General features: G+C 43.2%; 2 protein-coding genes across 5 annotated transcripts in view; one reads left to right on the forward strand and one right to left on the reverse strand.

Moving 5' to 3' along the window:
• Positions 1-8151, forward strand: part of STARD9 (StAR related lipid transfer domain containing 9) — an 86207-nt gene extending 78056 nt beyond the window's left edge. For all 3 annotated transcript variants that reach the window (XM_060273566.1, XM_060273590.1, XM_060273621.1), the window contains 8 exons: positions 127-269; positions 823-934; positions 2361-2533; positions 4042-4106; positions 4201-4409; positions 4648-4727; positions 5366-5524; positions 5849-8151. In XM_060273566.1, the coding sequence (XP_060129549.1) occupies positions 127-269; positions 823-934; positions 2361-2533; positions 4042-4106; positions 4201-4409; positions 4648-4727; positions 5366-5524; positions 5849-5950 (1043 nt within the window). In that variant the 3' untranslated portion in view covers positions 5951-8151. The remainder of the gene's footprint in view (positions 1-126; positions 270-822; positions 935-2360; positions 2534-4041; positions 4107-4200; positions 4410-4647; positions 4728-5365; positions 5525-5848) is intronic.
• Positions 8152-9289: 1138 nt separating this feature from the next.
• Positions 9290-21661, reverse strand: part of CDAN1 (codanin 1) — a 29639-nt gene continuing 17267 nt past the window's right edge. The window contains exons 18-28 of one of the 2 annotated variants that reach the window (XM_035112426.2): positions 21031-21164; positions 20156-20259; positions 19091-19240; positions 18637-18700; positions 17961-18039; positions 16400-16557; positions 15407-15514; positions 14177-14240; positions 12937-13139; positions 11355-11462; positions 9290-10339 (exon numbers count right to left, since the gene is read on the reverse strand). In XM_035112426.2, coding sequence (XP_034968317.2) covers positions 10214-10339; positions 11355-11462; positions 12937-13139; positions 14177-14240; positions 15407-15514; positions 16400-16557; positions 17961-18039; positions 18637-18700; positions 19091-19240; positions 20156-20259; positions 21031-21164 — 1298 coding nt within the window. In that variant the 3' untranslated portion in view covers positions 9290-10213. Of the gene's footprint in view, positions 10340-11354; positions 11463-12936; positions 13140-14176; positions 14241-15406; positions 15579-16399; positions 16558-17960; positions 18040-18636; positions 18701-19090; positions 19241-20155; positions 20260-21030; positions 21165-21661 lie in introns of those variants that run through there. The other variant, XR_004692420.2, reaches the window with a different exon arrangement.

Here is a 21661-nt window from a genome sequence, read left to right on the forward strand (position 1 = left end):
GAAAATTGAATTGAAAAAAAACCTACCGGTAGATGGAAAGTAAGTATCTTAAGTGGTTGTGTGAACAAACTTCAAAACTATTTGCTTTTCTAGAGTTAATAACATTGGTCTATTAATTACAGGAAGAAACCAAACTGAAGACCCTTGTAAGCACAAGCACTTTATGCACAGATTCCACCCTCAGTCTGTCTTCGGGACCAACATCTGGATACAACAGTAGTAACACAGCCACTTATCCTACTAGCACCCTTGGCAAACAAGAATGCCAGGTAAAACAAAAACTTACGTGTCAAAGAAGCATAAGGGTAGTCTATTATACAGTACAAATTGATGCTTGGCTTCTTGTTGTTTAGTCGTTTAGTCGTGTCCGGCACTTCGTGATCCCATGGACCAGAGCATGCCAGGCCCTCCTTGCACTTGGGGCTGATTTCCTTCAGAATGGATACATCACTACTGGGAAAACAATGTGTTTCGGTGAAAGAAATACACTGGGTGGAATTAAACATTGCGATGCCAAAAGTTCCGATGCCCTTGAAATCCCCCCCAAAATAGTGACCTTTTGCAGGGAAATGGCCACACCCACTTTATCACGAGACCCTGGAGAGTTGGTCATGGGTTAATATGGCCTGAAAAGTGTTATTCACACCTTATTTAGGGCATAAAAAAGTGAAGCAAGCATGTGATTGCTTGGGAAGTTTGCTGCAGAAGACACGAAGGGTAACAGAAGGCAAGGAAAGGGACTGTCTGATATTGAGCTGATAGATTTGAGTACGGCTATTGATTTTCACCTGTGAATGCACATTGCCTTTTTTCCCTATCTAGCTGACTTCTCCCAAAGATGCAGAACACACAAGAGACGATGCAAGAGGCCGCTCATCTATCAGAAACCATCAGCTTTATGTACTTGAACAGCTTCTAAAGGGTTCTGCAAGTGGTGAGGGTTAAATAAATCTGCTTATCATGAATTCCATGGGATGGGTCATATGTTTTTTAAAAGGCGAAAAGTAAAATAACCATGGTGTTATAAACATGTATTTCACGCATCAGCAGTTTGATAAAGAAAGCAGTTAGCAGATACAGTTGTTAAGCAGTAGCTATTTCACACGTTCCAAGAAAATGCAGGTCCCCAAATTTCACAGCAAGTTAACAGCATCTTATGGCACACTTCAACGGGAAACATGTATTACCTTCATAGAATTATAGAGTTGAACAAGACTTCAGGGGCCATCTACTTAATTCTCCTTTACATATTATAGAAAAGCTGGTGGTAAGACTTTGTAAAATTCATGGGGGGAAAGAATATCAATATTAAATCAATTGGATGTATGTCTGCTGATAGGAATGCATTGGAACCTTTGTTATTGTGCACTTCCTTAGTAAATACCTGACTCAAGCAATGGGCTAACTCCTTTCAGCTCAGCAATGAGATGACAATTATAAACATTATTGGAGAAGACTCTCCCATCCAGTCCTCTGTTTTCAGTTCTTTATTGGCTCATAATTCTTTGTGCATGTATTCCGTTCCAAATTGCATATATGTTCACACATGCTGCTTGAGAAATGTAGTGTGGAAGTAAGGGAAGTCAGCTGTGAGCAAAGTCAGCTTTTGAGCACAAAAGCTCTGAGGCATGAAACTCCTCCACTCCAACCCACCCCAGCAGTGAACAAGCAAAAAGAGCAAGCAAGCAACTAATCAGGAATCAAATGCAATCAACCAATCAGGAAACAAATGCACAACTTTGACCTTATGGAGCAAGTGGAGTTTTGCTTTGGTGTAATACTTACCTGTTGCAGAGCTCTTGCTTAGTTAAGATCCAAATGGATAGTCTCCACAAGGACTGGGCTGCACATATGTAAGTACAACAAACTTCAACCTTGGAAATTCCTAACCCAACCAATTTCTCTGGAGCAAAGATGTTCTATGTATTATATTTTTAAAACCTCTAGTTGACCACAGGTCCATAGGGGTGGCCATGTTAGACTTGTTACACCTTAGACTAGCAAATTTGGTCAATAGAGGGTGGAGTTCAAGGAATCAGCTTATGGCATAAAGCCAGCAGCAGTGGTCACACTGGGTGCCTAGTATGATGAATGCAGACCATGCGTGAATTTGTAACTCTTGATTTAAATTATGAAGAAGAATTTCAGGATGAGGGAGCTCACCTCAGAATACACCTGGTCATCACAGCTGGGAATATCCGCACTGTTGTTTTTGAACCTAGGTAGTATCACTACCTGTTTGCTAAATAGACTGTTGAACTGATTCACTAAAGGTCATCATGCATGTGCGAAAGAATCATCCAAATCCAATCCAGCTCTCTGGTGTGGCACCGATTCCTTATTTGTCTCATCTGTTTCAGAGACTTTCCCTATGACCTCTTCATCTGTGGGGAGGAGCGGTATTCCGTCACCACTTGCTTCCAGCCATATGTATTCTCATAGCCTAGTTGTTTCACCCAGCGTCTTTCCATCCTCTCCTACAAAAGGATATGAAGATCTGTCCAAACACGTCTTGGCCAATGCTACTGCAGAGGTGAGTGGGTTAATGTGATGGTGGCTCTTTTTTTAATCCGGCCTAGAGGAGGCTGTAGAAAAGCTTTATACATTTGCTACTTAACTTTTCCTTTACAGTTATAAGGGCCTCCTCACATCCGATATTTTTCTTACATGGGTAATTTCTCTGGTTGTGTGTATATCTGAAAGATGGTGAGAGTGCAGCTCTTATTCACACATAATGGCAACAAAAAAAGCACTGGCATTCATGGGCGTATCCAGGATCAAAACTAGGGGGGGGCAAGGGGAGGGGCCAAGGCATGGAAGGGGAGGGGCCACAAAGTGGGCGGGAACGGCGAACTCGCGCTCCGCCGGGCTGTGCCCCTCCCTAGAAGCAGGGCTGGTGGGCGGAGGCGGAGCGCGAGCCCAGCGGAGCGCGAGTTCGGCGTTCCCGCCCACCGCGCCGCGCTCCCTGGTTCCCCGCCGTGCTTGGCCTTGCCTGAGGGCGCGCCGGGGAGCTGGAGGGAGGGTGCGGCGCGGCGGGAATGGCGAACTCGCGCTCCGCCGGGCTGTGCTCCGCCTCTGCCCACCAGCCCTGCTTCTAGGGAGGGGCAGCCTGCGGCCCACTTGCCCTGCGGTGGGTACGCCCTTGTGGGGGGGGCAGCTGGCTTCTAGAGTAGGGCAGCTGCCCTAACTTGCCCCGTGGTGGGTACGCCCTTGCTGGCATTATTTTTTCACGATTGTCTACACCTGTTTTCCTTATACAGAGGTTGGGTCCATGAATGCAAGCTGTCATTTGTGAGATGGCCCTATGTAATCTGAGGGAATACAAATTGTACAAAACTCACTGCTTTAAAGCTGCAAGAAAATACTAATGTACTCTGCTGAATGTAAAATATTGCTTTAATGAGAGAGGGAATCAGAAGATTCTGAGAGAGAATAATAGATATCCTTTTATCTGTCCAAGTGTACTTTCCCACCACTGGATAAGAAAACCAAGACCTAAAGTGTGGTAGTACGTGGAGCCACAATGTTCCATAATAATCTCACTGGCTGTTTTTAATCTGAAGTGAAAACGTTTTGTATGATTACAGTTTATACATCTGAAAGGACCTTAACATAGTTTGAATGTATTTGCCAAGGTCTGTTTTAGAAAAAACACTGAAAGTGCTTTTATATACAGTATCTGAAACAGCAACTCATGTGATTTTGACCAGCTGCTGCATTTTTTTATCCAGAATGGTGGATGTTTTTATAATGACAGCAAATGGGAGTATGAATTACGATCCAAAGAAAGCAGCAGTTTATGCTTCCCAGTTAGCCTGCTTGTTTACTATGAAAATTCTTCAAAGAATAGCAAAACATAGTTCCCAGTCTCTATATTTTAATGGATAATTTCATTAATGAATAATTATATGGCCTTCACAAGAGGATACTGAATTCCATTCTCAAGCTGAGCTCAGTCATGGAATTGAAACAAAGCTGAATTAAATGTAAGGGATTTGTAACATCCATAACTATAACAAGGAAATTTAATTTCTTTTAAAGGTTATGGCAGTATGCTCAAATGACCTGAGGAATCTTTACAATGGCCAGGCAACAGCTGGTTGGAAGTAAGTTTATAGCAACTGTTCCTTCAAGTATTCTCAATACTCTTTTTATTATATTCTTAATGAAAATGCACTTTCTTGTTGCCTTTCCAATCAGATACCAATGTGTGGAGAAGGATGTATTAGTTTATTATAAAGCCTTCTCATCTTCAGCAACCAAACATGGGTTCCTGGGAGCAGGCATGATCGACAAACCCCTTTCCACCGTATTGTGCATGCTGAAGGATCCTAGTAAGAGACATCTGTATGACAAAACCATTACCACGGCTCAAGTGCATAAGAAAATCACCAGCAACATTGAGCTGGGTGAGTATGAAAAGGAGCAGGTGGGAGGGAAATCTTAACCCTTCCCTCCATCTACTGCTTTCCGCCCTAAAACTAGATTTCCTGAGACATGTTTGCTGCAGCATGGGAACAAGCAGCTGGGAAAACAGCTAGTTTAATCTTCTGAGTGCTGTATTTTTTTTAATGTGAAGTCTGATTGAAGTCTGCCTAAATGAATGGGGAAATGGTTCTCATTTCTACTCTATGGATTTAATTCCAGTGTACGTGGTGAGTGACGTTTCTTTGTGCTACCAGAAGCAACCAAGAGACTTCTGCTGCATCTCTGTAGAAGCCAAAGAGGTAACTATATCAATGTTCAATAATCCTCACCCAACACAGCATAAGAAAAATGATCAAAACTTGTTTTGTGATGAAAGTTGTACACCTTTCATAAAATAAATCATAAAAAATCACTGCAACAATGAGATTTTTTTAAAATAGCTTTTTATTTGCCATAGCATTTTAATTGTGTGTTACATCTGAGCTTTTTTATGCTCTCTATTGCAATTAACTCTTTTGTTTGAAATAAATAAAAAAATAAAAAAAATCCACCAGCACCTTAGAGACCAACTACGTTTGTTCTGGGTGTGCATGCACACTTCTTCAGATACCAAATACTCTTTTGTTTGGGCGCTTATTATTTTTTGCTGCCTTATAGGTTTTGGTTTTGGTTTATCTATTGATAGGCGATTCCATAAATTTAATCAATAATTACAATTATGGATCCCATGGATGGTTGGACACAAATCCAGTGACTCAAATAAGACTGATTGTGATGAACCGTTCTTTCCTATTAGCAAAAGCAGCTGAATTATGGAAAGCCAGCAGCAATGTTAATTAACAGAAGAAAGGGGAAACAGCTAGGCAGAGAGACTCCACACTTGCGCCTACTGGGTTTTTCTCAGGGTAGCTCTTTATTCTGATTTCTTTGTATCCAGGAGAATGTGTGCATCCTGGCTATTCAATCTGTGTATGAAGAGTCGATGCCTCGTCCTTGTAAAGATATGGTACGAGGAGAGATTTTGCCCAGTGCTTGGATATTAGAGCCTGATACGGTGAATGGAAAAGATATCACTAAAGTCATCTACATGGTACAGGTAAGTTTCTGTGTAGATCTAGAAACTAGAAGTCTAGCATGCTTGGGAACCTAATGAAGGATGATTGTGTTCTGGATGCTGGCAGCAGGAAGCTCATGCATGTAGCAGCTGTTTAACATTTAACACGTTTGTTGGAACATGTGAAGGGGAACATGTGAAGGGGACTTCTACTGATCTAGTTTCTACCTGCCTGACGAATGCAACCTCCTTCAGCTAGCCTTTCCCATCTCACTGCAGAGGATACAATTTGGCATGTTTCTATAGAAGTGCTTGGAATGGACTCTCAACGCTTACTGACAAAGCTTTCTTTTATTGCTGCTTCAGGTTGACCTTGGTGCCCCAGCCATCCCTGCAAGGCTTCTGAGCTCCATTGCCAAGCGACAGCCTTTGGTGATTGCTAGGCTTGGCCACTTTCTGGCTGGTTAGGTATGTGTGGTATACATTGTCCACAAACTCAAAATGTAAGATACCAGCAATGCCAGAACTTGTTTTCTAGACAACTCAAAAATGGGAGGACGAAAGAAATCCTAGGAAAGCTCACTGCACAACACAAAACCACTAAGGAGCGCCTGCTTTGAATATGGCAATCGGAGACCAAACCTTAATGAAGCATCTGTCATTCGGCTGAGTTTTCCCGTTCAGCCTTTTAAAGAAACGCAACTTCAATAGAAACAATGGCCAAGTGAAAATGTTCCTTTTGCAAACTACCAACATTGGTAGGCAAAAGCCTGCTTGTAACCACTAGCAGTTTTCAGTTGAAAACTTTCTTCATTCAGACTATTGGAAGACTGCTGATGCTGTAAGCCATGTAAAGAAACTTGAAACTTAATGATACGTTTATTTTAAAGGAGCACTTCACCACTGAAGCAAAACTACTGTAATGTCCTTTGCAGAGTGCCTGAACAAAAGGGTACTTGTGAATGAAGAATGCATTGTATTAATCATTGTACAATGTCAGCTTACTGACTGGATAACTTTCCAGTCCTGCCCCTGGGAAGTGAGGGTATACCAAGTTCCAGACGTTCAACAAGAGTGGTTGGTGTGATATCTCATGTGGTCACTGTTTGCCCTCAGTCAGAACCATAACTCAGGAAGAGACACGCTGTTCTACTACAGAATCACTGTGCCACAAGCCTAGGGGTTGAGCCACACCAAACCGACAGCTCAACACAAGAACAGGGACTAGTCTACTGTAGAGCAGCAACTGCTCTATACTTATGAATAGAAGCTTCTTACACATTCTTTAGTGAAGCTATTAAAAACTCATCAAATCTCTGTATCAGCAGCAGGTTAAGTTATTGTGAAGATAAGCTCAGAGTAGGGTGAAGATGCTTACCCTACCAAGATGAATTTGATTTTAGGGGTCAGTGGAAGCAAGCCCATGCAGAGCTTGTCTGAGGCCTGGGAGTGGGAAAGCATAAAGTGATAAACTCCCAACAAAAACCAGCCAGTCCCTGGTGGGGCTCCCTGGCTGACTTAGCCCTCAGAGGACCAGGGCGAGTGTACCTAGCTGCCTGTCCCCTCTGCACAGGCCTGAGCGAGTTTTTCTTGCTCTGCTCCCAGCTCCACCATGCTTATTGGTATTCCCCATGACTCCTTTCCCTTTATTATGTAACTGCACTTTCTGCCGCTCCGCGTCTCGTCTGCAGTAACCCATCAAACCCAATTATATCAAATAAATCACGTTTATTATTTGTTCCACTCCAATTGTTCGTTGTGAAGGAATAGCATTAGCATTCTCTTTCCCAACCCCACACTTACACTACAGTGTCCAAAAGCATGTTTTCTTCATGTGAAGGTGTAGACAACTTGATTCAGGTTGTTTCTAAAAATAAGACTCCTAGCAAGCAAGTAGTACAATGGCATCGTATTATAGCTATTGCGTCATTCTCTGCCAGCCTGCTTTTTGTCCATTAGGAACTTGCTTCTTGAGCAGTTTTCTTAGAACTTTTCACTGCTCGGAACTTGTTTGCAGCATTCCATGTGAGTAACAGGAGATACCTGACCATGAGCTTTCTTCCCTTTGCTGCAATACTGCTCTAGCTAATGAAGTGAACCTCATTGTTTCTCACAACAGAAACGATGCAGAGACTAAGGCTGTTTGCATACATTGTTGGTATGTGAGCTTAATACGTAAGCTTGATAACTGCTATATAGTAATCCCAAGTAGTTGTGTACCAGCTCCATAGTGTTTCTTTAACTCCTTCCTGCTGTGGCAGAAGCGTGGGGAAGAGGGGCACTCCCCTTCCTGCCCCGATTTGTAGACGTGCCTTGTGCTCTGGGATGGTGCTGGCTGGCTGGAGCCTAGCACTCATGTGTTTTCAAAGAATGGGTGTGGTACTCTGCTTCAAATTTCAGTAATTTCACAAGTCTCATTTAGCTGCTGGTTGTGTAGAAGATCTCTTAGCGCCACAACTGAAGCTGTAGTCCAGTGCACACTTACTTCAAGACACTTACGTTGACTCTAATAGGGTTTGCTTCAGAATAAACAGGGATAGGATAGTTAACCCTTCTGTCAGCATCGATGATGCTATTACAGTTATCAAGAAATCAAAGCACAGAAATTCTGTTTGGTAAAAAAAAAAAAAGTTTGGTGAAATATGCCAAATACAGTATTATGGAAATCCTGTGAGGCAATTGAAACTAGAAATGATTTGCAGAATTAAGAACACCAGCTTAGTATTGCCTATAATTATGGGGGGGGGGTATTCTGTAAATTGCCCACAGTACCAGCAATCACATAATTTAAGAGGGAACTAGCAACATATTTTAGGAAATATTTCCAATCACTGGCCAAGTATTTGCTACATTAGTTAGTTTCTTTTTAATTTTTTTGGACATGGCACTCTGTTAACGAACCAAACAGCTTTAGCAGGAACAACATCTAAGATGGACTCTACTCTCAACACAGATGGTGCCTATTGAAGGATAATGTCTTATTGTACAGTGCATCAGATGTTTATTTTTATAATTGCACAGTTGTTTTTCTATGTTTACAAATTAAGTTATTTATATATGGTTTTATATGCTGAAGCTAATTATTATTTTTCCAGGTATTCGATTAATGTATGCTTTTTAGAAATACTTGATACTTCAACAATACTATTTATATAATAACTGGTTTCTTTTGCAACTATAACACTATGGTACCTGTGAATGCCTAGAATGAGAATAGTCTTAAAGTGAGGCAAAACTATTTTCTGTGAAATCTTCTATTGAATGTGGGGGGAAATATACTCAGTTACTGTATCATATCTTTAGCCCATATCTGCTTTTAACCGAGATTGCTATTTTCATATCCTCACAATAAAAATAATTTTCTATATATGGCAACGACAGAAAAGCTCCATTATTTCCTGGCCTATTTTGAATAGGCCAAGCATTGAGAAATGTTGCTAAGCTTGCCCCCCCTTCCCTTCCCTTAATCTCTTTCATCAGTCTTCCTGTTTGCCTTCTTCCAGACACTGTTAATATATCAGGAGCAGCAAAAAACAGGTAATGCAGAAGATAGATGCTGTGAGTCTTGTCTCTCCACCACTACATAAGATGGCAGTTGTGGAACTATTGCAACAGCATAATGCAAATAGTTTAGCTACAGGCACCCTTAATTTATGTTTTCCACAAATCTCTTCCTTGGAACAAAATCAGTAACATTCAAGTAGCCTAAATTGAAGATTTTGTTATACAGTGAGCAATACCCTCATCTTGAGGATTTGTGAAATTTGTTGAAATAGTTATACAAAGGATAAAGAACGAACAATTGGGGCATATACAATCATTTTATTAATTACTTTTTAATAAAGTAAAAGACAAGCAGGACTCCTGAAGAAAAAGTATGTGGTGCAAGAATAAAGGAAGGGGAGAAGAGGGGCTACAGCTCACAGGAAATGTCCGTTTTTATAGGCAAGTCTACAAAGTTATAGAGCACACCCAAGAAAGGATTGTCTTTTAAAACATCAAAAGGGAGGGAAAATGTTTCATTAAATGCTGCCACTTAAAGCTGTTTATCTAATAAAAGAAAACCTTCCTTCATTATTATTTTTTAAAAAACATATACTGTACTAAAATCTACTTTATGAGCAAACACTCATAAAAAAACCCACAAGCCAATGCTTGGGAAATTGTTCTATTTTAAGACATGATTTGACCTTTTAAAAGGAGTAAAGGATTTAATTTTTTTTCAAACTTGAGTTCTTGATAAATAGAAGTCTTACATTAGAGTTCTGCCCCAAAGGCCACACATGACCATTTTTAGAACTGAGAATTTCCTAAGTAAGAATCCACAGATTCCTAGGAGTCTATTATACATCTGTTCAGATTCCAGGATCTTCCAACACTCCAGAACAGGAATGAGCCTCTGGTCTCCAGCTGCTGCTGGACTCTCATCATCCCTGACAACTGACCATGCTGGCTGGGCCTAATGGAAGTTTAAGTCCAGCAACATCTGGAGGGCCACGGGATCCACATTGCTGCTCTAGGCCTAAACCCTATATGCTGTCACATGCAGAAACATCGACTTGCTCCTGCGATTCCGATTAAGGTGCTTAAAATGGCTCCTTTTGCAACACTGTTCCCCTTGAAACATCTGGGCATTATTTGCAGAAGACCAAGGAGCTCCACAGTATTGCCCAAGCGCAACCAGAGCCAGGAAGTGACGAACGATTTCAGCAGCTTTTAAGCCTGCCTGTGCTAGCTTTGGGCTGCTACGGGGCCTCTAGATTGCCCCACCAATTCACAAGGCAGGGTCTTTGGTTCTGCAATGCATTCCTCAGAAATAAATATTCGTAACAGTGTTTCTAGTTCCTTGGAGAAGTCCTGTGGGGGGGAAAAATGCAGAGCAAAATTTGAATTACTATAAGAGAATATACAATTCTTTGGATAATGTAGAGAAGTTTCACAACAAGCCTTAGCAAAGCTAATCACTATGCTTGCAAGCTGTCCTATTAACACTGCCCATAAGTGCTATTGCTACTGCTGCTGTATTCTTTTAGTCATTTATACTGACTGCTTTTATTACCTTACTGTACATGGAGGGCTTTCACTGAAGTACAGCATAATTGCTTTCTAAATAAATGAATTGGCAGCATCATACAGCACTCTTACTTTGGTGTGGTCCCTGTGCCTTTACATCAGTTTGTTCCTCTTAATTTCTAGTTCCATGGGAACTGGAAAAAATTAGAAACTTTTATGTAGGCTGAAGTGAGACAGTATTTTCAATTAAAATATATGGGCTCCCTTTCAACTGCAAAGTGGCTTATACAAATAGAATACTACAATGAGCTGACAAGCAGAGAGATGTAGACTGGTTTTAATCACCAAGTCTGCTGAAGTAGTCTTTCGCTATCTACATGAAGATTGCAATAGTGGACCTGGAAGATCTTGAGAGGGATTGCTAGAAGGTAGATCTTTCCATGATGGCACCTATTTCTGGAGGATGCCCTCACTACACATGGTGGTAGAATCCAAAGCGATGGTCCCATAAGCCATCCTGAAACCAGGTGTTTGGGGACATGGGTGGGGAGCTGTGGCTCTCCAGATGTTGGACTACAACTCCTTTCATCCCTAACTATTGGCCATACTGGCTGCGGCTCATTGAAGCAGAAATCCAGCAACACCCAGGAGGCTCCCATCCCCTGGTTTAGAGTTTTAAAGTCAAAGCCAACACCTTGGATTTAGCCCAAGAAACAAACTGATAGTCACTTAGTCAGCAAGGAGTTACACGAGCTCAGTCTGTAGCTGTCACAGCTGGCATAAGGGAAACAAGAAGTAAAGTGTGTGTGCGTGTTAACTGTGCTCTGAACCCCCCAAAACCTGAAATGGGCATACTTACTGAAGGCCAATGCAGTTTCTGGAGGTCATGCAAACAGCACTGTATCTCTGTATCTGCCATTAATCCATGCTCAACAAGACCACGAAGCATGAACAAGAACAAATCCCACTGCAAAAGAAACAGGGAGCATCAAGGCCTCCAAGTAATATGCCAATGAACTTCCTTGTGATGAAAATCCTGCTTAAATGAAAATACTGCCTGATACATCAAGGAAACAGTTGCATGAAATCATACACCAGGCACAAGGCTAAGAAACAAAAGCCACATCTCTCCTACCTAAAATTGTGAGGGCAATTTCACACCAGAAAGGCATACATTTGCCAACTGGTGGTTTGGAAGGGGCAGGACAAGAACAAACCCAGCTGGCAAGGCACAAATGCCATGAAGCTGTCTTGCATGGAAGCCTGCAGCTGCTTCTTCCGCTAGCCAAAAGTTCCAGATTAGATCCTATGCTTTTTCCCTAGATGGGAACGCTACTAATTGGTTATGTGTGTTGACCTTTGGAAGGAATAAAGTGTTCCATCAATAACAAGTTGATCCATCTAAAAGCCTGGAGGTATATCATGCTCCCAAGATGAACTCCTGAGGATTCTGAAACTTCCCTGGGACTAGGCACAGAAAGATGGAAGAGGCAGAACATACATACATATGGAGGCAGGATCACCTAGCTTAATTTCTCTGGCACAGCTGGTCTCCATTCCTTATATCACCGTATCTGAAGAAGTGTGCATGCACACGAAAGCTCATACCAAAATATAAACTTAGTTGGTCTTTAAGGTGCTACTGAAGGAATTTTTTTCTATCACCTTCTCAGTTTGTCCATTTATTTATTTATATTTATTACAGGATTTCTTACCTGTCCTTCACTGTAAACACCCAGGGCAGGATATAACAGTACAGCCATACGATTTAAAATCTACCTAAGTGAAGAAAAGGCTAGGACTGCAGGAGGGGCTGGATGGGTTTTAGGGATAGTGTGAACCAATAGCTGTCCTACAAAGAACTTACATTAACCAGTAACAGGATTACAGTGTTAAGACAGTTATTGAACATCTCTGTTAAGAGTGTCTATTTGAAACCAAGTATTGTGCCTTGCAACAGTAACCACAAAGCTTTTGAGTGTAACCAAACAACATTCCTACTTTGTTTTAAAAGTGCTTCATCCTTGTAACATCTTGCTGCAGGTAAATAAGAACGCCACGGCAAAGAGTTAATGCTATAAGAATAGCATTATGCTGTGGGAATACAGGGAGAAACTAACTCTAAATAGTGATCACGTTAATCCAGCACCCATCATAAATGAGGGTCAAAAAAAAAAAGTCAAAAAATTCACAAGGGTTGTCAACCTGGTGGTCAATAAGACCTTCGCTGGTGCCAGCTTGGCAATCCCTGAACTCATTTCCACATGGCTTTTACCTATCTCTCTCACTGGCACCTTTGCAGAAATAGTATGTGACAACTTTCCTCTTTCACTGAATAGTGAAAGCCAAGCATTCCCCAGTCTTATGCACTATTATGCCAAACGTAAGGCGCTCAAGGAGGTTTAGCAAGTGGCTTTGAAAGCACTCAGAAGCCCTCCCACCTTGTCCTGTTTGTTCTCTGCAAGGTAGGCAGCATTTTTCCTACTGAAGATCAGCTGCAAGGGTACAGGTGCCTCAAAGTCTTCTTTCCAGATGGAGAGCAGGGACTTCAGAAGGCTAGAGATGAAGCGGTTCTTTGCTTGCTGCTGCTCCTGCTTCTTTGGGGCTGGGAAGGTCAGCCCATGGATAGGGACATGATCTGAAACTAGAAGCAACTGAGATAGAAATGCTGGACTTACTCGTGCTAGATATTTTTAATTCTGAAAAAGTGACACCATATTATGATGGTGGCAACTCTTTCCATCCACGCAAGAGGAGAAGGGCTTCAGGAACCTCCAGGGTATGGGGTGAGCCCTCTCGGTTTAGGAGGCCTTCACAGCTAACAAATGAACTCAGCTTCCCCAAATGCTACTATGGGATCATGCCTGGACCCTGCAATCATCATCTGTCAGGGGGACTCCTTACAGGGACCCTCCCCCAGTCATCCTGACCAGCACTTCGCCCAGTGACAGCACTAGCAGAGGGTCAGGAGGAGGGAATGAGGAATGGAGCAGAGTGGAGAGGGGGCTCTCAGACATGTCAGAGCCAGAGGAGGAAGGACAGCGCCGCAAGGTGCTGGAGCCTCCGCAAAGCTCCAGCCAAAGGATGGGAGAAGGAACGCAGCCCCTTCCGGCGCCCAAATTGAGGCGCACGTCCACACACAGGACTAGGGGGAGGCGCTTTTATGCTGGTCCAAGACGCGAAGGAAGCCATTGCCGGGTTCTAAATCGGACTAGGCAGTCATGTTTTCTGATATCTCTGCACTGTAAATAATATGCACAATAAAACTCTGAGACAGAGCGGACTGGAGCGTCTTTACTCGAGAGTAGCCACAACAATCCCCTGGCATCATCTGAGGCCCTTCTTCATGTGCCTCATTCATGAGAGGTCCAGATGGTGGCAACACAGGCCTTTTTTCTGGTGGCTTCCCATTTGTGGAATGCTCTCTCAAGGGAGGCTTGCCTGGTGCCTTTGTTGCTAATTAAACAATCTATGGCCTGGGGGAAGGGGGGGTACTTGTCATAGTCTGTTACTATAGTATGTATTTTTGTGTTTTTGTATTATAAACCAGATGATTCTTGGATAAGAGGGGTATAGAAAATAAATAAATACATAAGCAAGCAAGCCTTGACGGTTTGCTACCATTCAGGACAGCCACTCCTCCAAAATGAGATGGTCTAATTAAGATCGAAGGGCTCTTACCTAGAAGGGAAGCCAGCTCCACTGTGCACTTAGCCAGTTGCTGCTCTGACGCTGGGCATATGAACTGAAAAACACAAAGCTGAAAACTGACTACAAAAAAAAATGCTTTCACAGGGACAGAGAATGTATCTGAGGCTGCTATCTTATCAAAGACTTTGCATTTTGAATATTCAAGTATTGCATGCAATTACAAAGACATGCACAGCTATGGTTTTATATATAGGCCAGCAGGGGGTTCGAGTCTTTCCTACTGCATAAAAGGGGGAAAGCTGCTAACTAATAGATGCACGTGCCTTTCATAAGATTTACAAGCAAATTCCCCAAGAAGTAAACCTTAGGAGGGCGGTTTTATTTAGAAATGACTCTCACATACACATAAACCATAAGTTAATTAGGAAAAGTAAAAACAACTGCTGAACCTAGTACAGTGGTACCTCGCAAGACTAAATTAATTCGTTACACGAGTCATTTCGTGTTGCGATAATTTCATCTTGCGAAGCGCAGTTTCCCATAGGAATGCATTGAAATTTAATTCATGCATTCCTATTGGGGGGGAGCACAAAAAAAGGCACCGACTCACTTGCCACGGCCGGATGTTTTTCATATTTTAAGGGGAGGGGGAAGCAGGAGGAGGGCCAGGGAGAGGCTCCCTCGCTCCTTCCCCAGCAGCCATTTGCGCGCCGTTCGCGCCACTCCGGAAGCCCCGCGACTTCTGCTCGACGTCAACATTGCAGCCATGCTCCCTCCTTCCCCAGCAGCCGTTCGCACGCCCAACCAGACGGCTGCTCCAGAAGTTTTAAGGCTCTGGGGAGGGGGAAGCAGGAGGAGGGCCCTCCCTCCTTCCCCAGCAGCCGGACCCTCGCGCCCAACCAGACAGCTCTCCCGTTCGCGCGCAGGTGGCTTAAGGTGAGAGTGAGGGGAATCCGGCTGCTGCTCGGCTGCCGGCGGCCGTTTCAATGGATTAAAGTCACCTCCTCGCGGCACCCTGCTGCATCTTGCGAAGTTTTCTATGGCACGGCCACAGAAAACTTTGTCTCGCGAGTCTGCCAAAAGATCGCAAAACGTTTTCATCTTGTGATTTTTTCATGCCGCGAGGCATTCGTCTAGCGAGGTACCACTGTACATATATTAACACTGCTCTCGCACCCTCCTTTCTCTCCCCCCCCCATCTCCACTGCCAATAAAAGGCTACGTCAGAAATAATTCTGCAAGTAATGCACTCATTTCTACCTTTCTGCATCCAAGGGTCTGGCTCAGCCTTCCCAACAAATTTTCCAAATCGACAAACTGGATTGCTTCATCCTCATTCCTTGGGCCAACAGCAAGGCACAGCACATCCTAGATATAACAGCATTTGTGACTCAGAATGCACGTATATGTTCTGGAATCCTAGAGAGCTCTGCTAACCATATAGAAAAGACAAAATATGACAGTGAAGCCTGAGAAACGGCAAGGAAAGCAGCACAGGGCTGGGCTATCCCACCCATTTCCCCATGAAATAAGCCTCCTTGTAGACGAAGATGCTCAGAAGTCACATAGTAAAAGCTTGGGGTGGGAGAGTGGTGGCTTTCGCCATCAAATGAATTACTAATGGGAGCAAGTACCTAAAACAGAACCTCCATAGACTGGCTCCTTATCAGGACTGGCCTTACAGGCCAAATTTGGTGGTTGGGTGGTGCCACCCACCTGTTAGTCACCTGGCATCATCAATGACATCACATGATTGACAGGAGGCAGCAACCACCCAACTCTCAAAATGTGTAGGGTTTCAAAGTGCCCAGCAGCCAGCTGGGAACCTGTTGCAGCTTCAAAACTGCTTTGCCCTGGCAGCCACCTCCATTCTCCTTTAAAAGTGGGGTGGCAGCTCCCTTGAAGGTTTTTGCAAAGGACCTTCAGATGAAACACGCCCCCCCCCCCCCCGTTTCAGCTGCCAGGGAGAGGGCCTTTTGGGTGGTGACACCCCAATTGCTGAATGCTCTCACTTGAGAGGCTTGCCTGGCCTGCCTCCTCTGCAACTTCTTTGCTGCCAGGTGAAAACCTATTTATTTTTATCTAAAATCTAAAATCTGTTTATTTTATTTCTAAGCTGTATTGCATTGTTTATTTCACGATTTGTTACTGTAAACCACCCAGAGAATTTGGTCATTGGGAGGCATATAAATATTGTTAATGAATAGTCAAAATAACAACACAGGTTAAGAGGAGAGAGTGGCGGATTCATACCTTGATTTCATTTATGATCTGCGAGGGGAATGCAGCCTGATGCTGACAGTCTGGGGAGCACCCCTTCTTCTGCACAGCTTCGCTAATACTAGGCTGAGAAAGCGCCTGCGTTTTCAGCATGCGGCTGAAGGTGGCCTTCACTTCTCTCTTAATCAAGGCTGTAAAAGGAACCAAGACATACACTCGCTTTCACACCCTGAACACTGAAAACCCATTACATAATAGAGAGCCACCTATGCCTCCCCGCACCAGCCTTATGTGGTTCCTCCTTTTATATCAGCATAATAATAATAATAATAATAATAATAATAATAATAATAATAATAATAATATATTATTTATTATTTATGCCCCACCCATCTGGCTGGGTTTCCCCAGCCACTCTGGGCGGCTTCCAACAGAAAAATGAAATAAAATACTCTATTAAACATTAAAAGCCTCCCTAAACAGGGGAGATGTCTTCTAAAAATCTGGTAGCTGTTTTTCTCTTTGACATCTGATGGGAGGGCGTTCCATAGGGCAGGCGCCACCACCGAGAAGGCCCTCTGCCTGGTTCCCTGCAACTTGGCTTCTTGCAACGAGGGAACTGCCAGAAGGCCCTCGGTACTGGACCTCAGTGTCCGGGCAGAACGATGGGGGTGGAGACGCTCCTTCAGGTATACTGGACCGAGGCCGTTTAGGGCTTTAAAGGTCAGAACCAACACTTTGAATTGTGCTCGGAAACGTACTGGGAGCCAATGTAGATCTTTCATTTATATGGCAGTTCACCTCTGCAAAGTTCAAGCAGCATAATCCGAACAAGAGAGGGCAGCCTTTCTGGGTTACCCTCAGGGCTAATCTACCAGGGGCTGAAAGGCAGCAAAATAGGGCCACTTGTTTCAGTTGTTTCTATTACCTGCTTCACATTCACTCCCCTGCCAGCAGGCTGCCAGCGAGGACTGATCCCTCTTGCAAAAGTTCTGAATTGGGCCTGGAAACACCCATGGAGCCAATGCATGGGTGTTTCAGTAGTGGAGTAACATGCTCCCCACCCCAAGCTCCAGTTAGCATCCTTGCTGCCACACTTTGAACAAGTTTCCAGACGCTTTTCAGAGGCAGCCCCAAGTAGAGTGTGTTGCAGTAGCTCATATGCAATGTATCTAAAGCAATGTTTCCCAATTGGTGGTCTGTAGACCTTCGGTCCCATGCTGATACCCACCCTGTCTGTGGCATGTACCCATAAGCTGTGTGGGACATCCCATTTTGGGGGGGCGGGGCGGCTGGGTGTTCACATGGGTCACATGACTCATGCAGGAGCATGGCCAGAAGATGCACATCCCAGTTTTGTGCTGGAACACATTGGAGGGTTTGGTAGCACCATTCACACAACAAAAGGTGGTCCATGGCTTGGCTTTTGAAAAACGAGGCCCAACGTACTTAAGATAACTGTGAACCATAGATCTGCCTCTTTCAGAAACAGACGCAGCTGGCACACCAGCTTATCCTGGGAAAAGGTCTTTTTCGCTGCAGCCACCAACCAGCACCTAGGAGTAAAGCACATACAAACACTGGGGAAGCCTACCTGTGATGTTGGTGGTGAGCCAGGTGCAGGCCTTCTCGGTAGCTAGTCCCACCGCAATATTTGCTGCACAGCTCAAAACCTTGGGTGGAAGAGCAAGTGAGATTTACAGTTATTTCCACTGATTACATTCAAGGCTGTGAATACACAATCAACAACAGTCACAACAAATCAATACAAAGCTGCAGCAAACACAAGAAATAAGATGGAAAATTGGCCTCGAATGAAAATCGAGGGACTGGTTTTGGTCTCTCACCATCCTGCTGAAACGATAAATGGGGATTGGCTTTGGCTCCTCCAACCACTGCTAAAATGTTGATTAGGAGGAATACAAAGCAACTGTTCCTTGAACGGCCCAATATGGCAATTGGACCGTTTTATTCTCTAGCTGGAAAAAATGCAGAGGAGCATTACTTGGGCCTTAAGAGCTAGGAACTGTCGCACCTCCTTTTAACGTGACTGACTGAATGAGGATGTTGAGATTTTAGAAACAGCTTTAACGTTTCAAATGCTTGTTCGTTTTAGCAAAAACGAATTTTATATGATCAGGAGGTTCAGAAGTTTTTGGCTTCTGGCCATTTTTAAGTCACCGGGTCAGGAAAAAAGCACAATTTTCCAATGTAGAAAAAGCAAAAAGATAGCATCAGAAAAAAGGACAAATATCCTAAAATATACATACTGCTGCAGATGTCTCTTCTGGCAGCAAGATTTTCACAGCCTCAGGGCCCTTCTTCCTGCAAAATCTGTAGATGTACATAGCAGGCATTATAAAAAAGCACCACCTAAAACATATGTAAGGAATGATACTAGAGAATCTGTATTTTAAGGTCTCCCCCCCCCCCCCCCCGGGATGCAGCCCAGAATATGTATTCAAATGGATTCAAATCACTGGCAGTAACTGCAAGCAGAACAGTTTCCTATTCAGCTCCTCTATAGTTGGGTACCTACACCTGAAAGCCAGAGGGGAAACTGAGCCAATCTGCCAGTGACTTGATCTTAAGTAGTTATCCTGGCTGATACCAAGATGAAAAGTGAAGTGACCGCATACTGGGCACAGTCTCATTGTGACAGCCCAGGACAGCAGCATGACCACAAGGGAAGATTTATGATGCCACCCAGCTGTTGTTCCTTACTCTTTGCCTTGAATAAGAGCCTGTGCCCCTTCCTCATACAGCTGAGAGCACACTTCATCCAGCAGTTTGTCGTAATTGCCAACTTCCGCCTTCACTTTGTCCTGTAACATGACTCTGGCTCTTTTCACCAGCTCTGCTACCAGAGTTGCCCTGCAAAAGCCAATAGTAAAAGCACAATTAAAAAAAAACAACACACAACCAAAATATATCCTGAGAAATTACAGGTTCAGAATTTACATCCTGAATCAGGTTTGCGGGAAAGCCTTCTATTAATGGTTTGGATACCATGCGAAACTATGGTTTAACATGCGTCTTCTGTGAATCTAGGTGCATGAGAGGGAGGCGCGCTTGAGCTTCTCACTGCCAATCCAAAAAAACAGGGTTTATTGACCTAGAAATATAATGGTGTGTGCGCCAATCTTAACATTTTTCTATTGTTTATTACTGTAGGCCATGGCATAACTTTATATAAAATATAAGTGAGAATATGCAGATAAAGCTACGATATAAGCAGGCAGCAATCACACACGCACAACCTGATCAAAAGAGCCTAAAGAGTGTGTGTGTGTGTTACATTTGCCACAGAACTCACACTAGAAGTGAATTAAGAAGGGGAAGCATCACAAAAACAGACAACAAATGAGAACAAACTCAAAAGAGCTTAAAAGCAATGTACTGGAGATTTAAAAGAGTAGGAAAATAAAAGGGTCTTTGCCAGGCACCAAAATGACACACAGAGATGAGCCAAGTGAGCTTCCGTAGTGAGGTGAGCACAAATAAGGCTTAGCACTTACTTTTAATAATAAAACCAGTTGATGCTCTCACTCAATATTTCTCACATTTCACAATTCACCATTTGCTCTACTGACAAATTTCACAACAACAATATAAGGGATTCACAAGACTAAGAGACGTATCAGTAAAACCCACAGGCATGTCCTTGCATCATTTAAAAGCTGCCTGCTTATATGATTAATACAAGGGGCAAAGATCTTTCGACATAAATTCTCCCCACCAGACCATTTATGAAGTCCAGCAGGTTACAGGTGCCTTTCCTGCCCTTACTTGATGTGCTTGACGCAGTTGGATCCAATTCTCTCTGCCACAAATTCTACAGTTCTCCGCAGAGATGGGGGCTGATTGTGGAAGAAGGCTTGTTCCAGCTCTGCCTGTTAAAAACGGGAAGAACAAGAATCCTAAGGAAACCAAAGCATTCTACACGAAGCATTGTCCCCCCCAACACGAGCCATTCCTAAAGTATATCTGAATGCTTTGATTGTTTATTCTATTTGATTGGCATTTTTTAAATTTAAGGGTGGTAGCCAACTAAATTTTATTCAGGGCAGACCCACTGAAATGAGTAAAAGTTAGTTGAACGCAACCATCCTTGGAACAAAACTTCAAAAAAACTGCCTTCCAAATAATGTACCATAAATGGGGAGCAAGGAACCAGAGACAAATACAGAGACAAATAAAAAAGGAGCATGTTGAATTTTCAATCGACTGGCCTGCCCCCAAAATAAGACTTGCATATGATTTATTTCATGAACTCTATATACCGCTTGATTGTAAAAACAAACAAAACCACCAAAGCAGTTTCTTTAGCATTTCATAAGCTGGGCAGCAAATTCAGGTTTTTCCTAACGTTGTTCCCTAATTCCCTTTCCCATTTCTTTATTTAGTTAGGGGTCAATTACCTCTTGCATGCTTGCAATTCACACAAAATTAGTGGCATAGGGTATATGGCTACTTCTTGCACAGCTCCACTAAAAAATAAAAATCAAAGTGCAAGTTGAGAAATTTCTCCCTGAAAAAAATCCAGCCTTCCCCAACCTACTGCCTTACAGATCTTGCTGGACTCCAGCTCTAATCATCCCAAGCCAACATGACCAAACAATGGTCAAGGAGGATGGGAGTGGCAGTCCCAAAAGACCTCTCACCTGAAGCTTCTGCTGTGTGATGGGAGGCTTTGGAACCAAGGTCTCTGCAGCAGTCGGAGTTATTTTCCTTACATAACCACCATTCTTTCCTCCGCTTCCCAACACAAAAGACGACAGAAGTTTCCTCAACTCACCTAGAGCAAAAGGACACGCAGATGACAAGACGGCACACGTAGATCTCTGAACACTCTGGTTTTTAAAATTCAATCTGATTGACAATTTAAAAATTTAGGGGTGGTATACAACTAACTTTTATTCAGGTCAGACACAATGAAATGAGTGAAATATAATTAAATCCAGGAAGAGCTGGAGACGAAAATTGCAGAGAAGTGTATGAGACACTGGAGGAAAAAGCAGCCATGATCCCAACCACACTTGAGTAGGAGCTGAGAATCATAAGCAGTTCGGGATGTTATTCACGGTGAATGGAAAAGCAAGGACAAATCACCAAATAGTATTTCCACAGGTCACAACCCCTAATCAGTGGGCCCAGTTTAAGTGTCATACTAAAACACACACACACAAAACCTTTTTAACTACAGATAATTGTAACTCGATTTTGGAGTAGGAAGCTCAACTCCCCCCCCCCCTTTAGAGGCTTTTTCTAGTGCCAGGCAAAGGAGATTCCAGA

The sequence above is a fragment of the Zootoca vivipara genome, chromosome 1 (assembly GCF_963506605.1).
Source record: "Zootoca vivipara chromosome 1, rZooViv1.1, whole genome shotgun sequence".
NCBI lineage: Eukaryota > Metazoa > Chordata > Lepidosauria > Squamata > Lacertidae > Zootoca > Zootoca vivipara.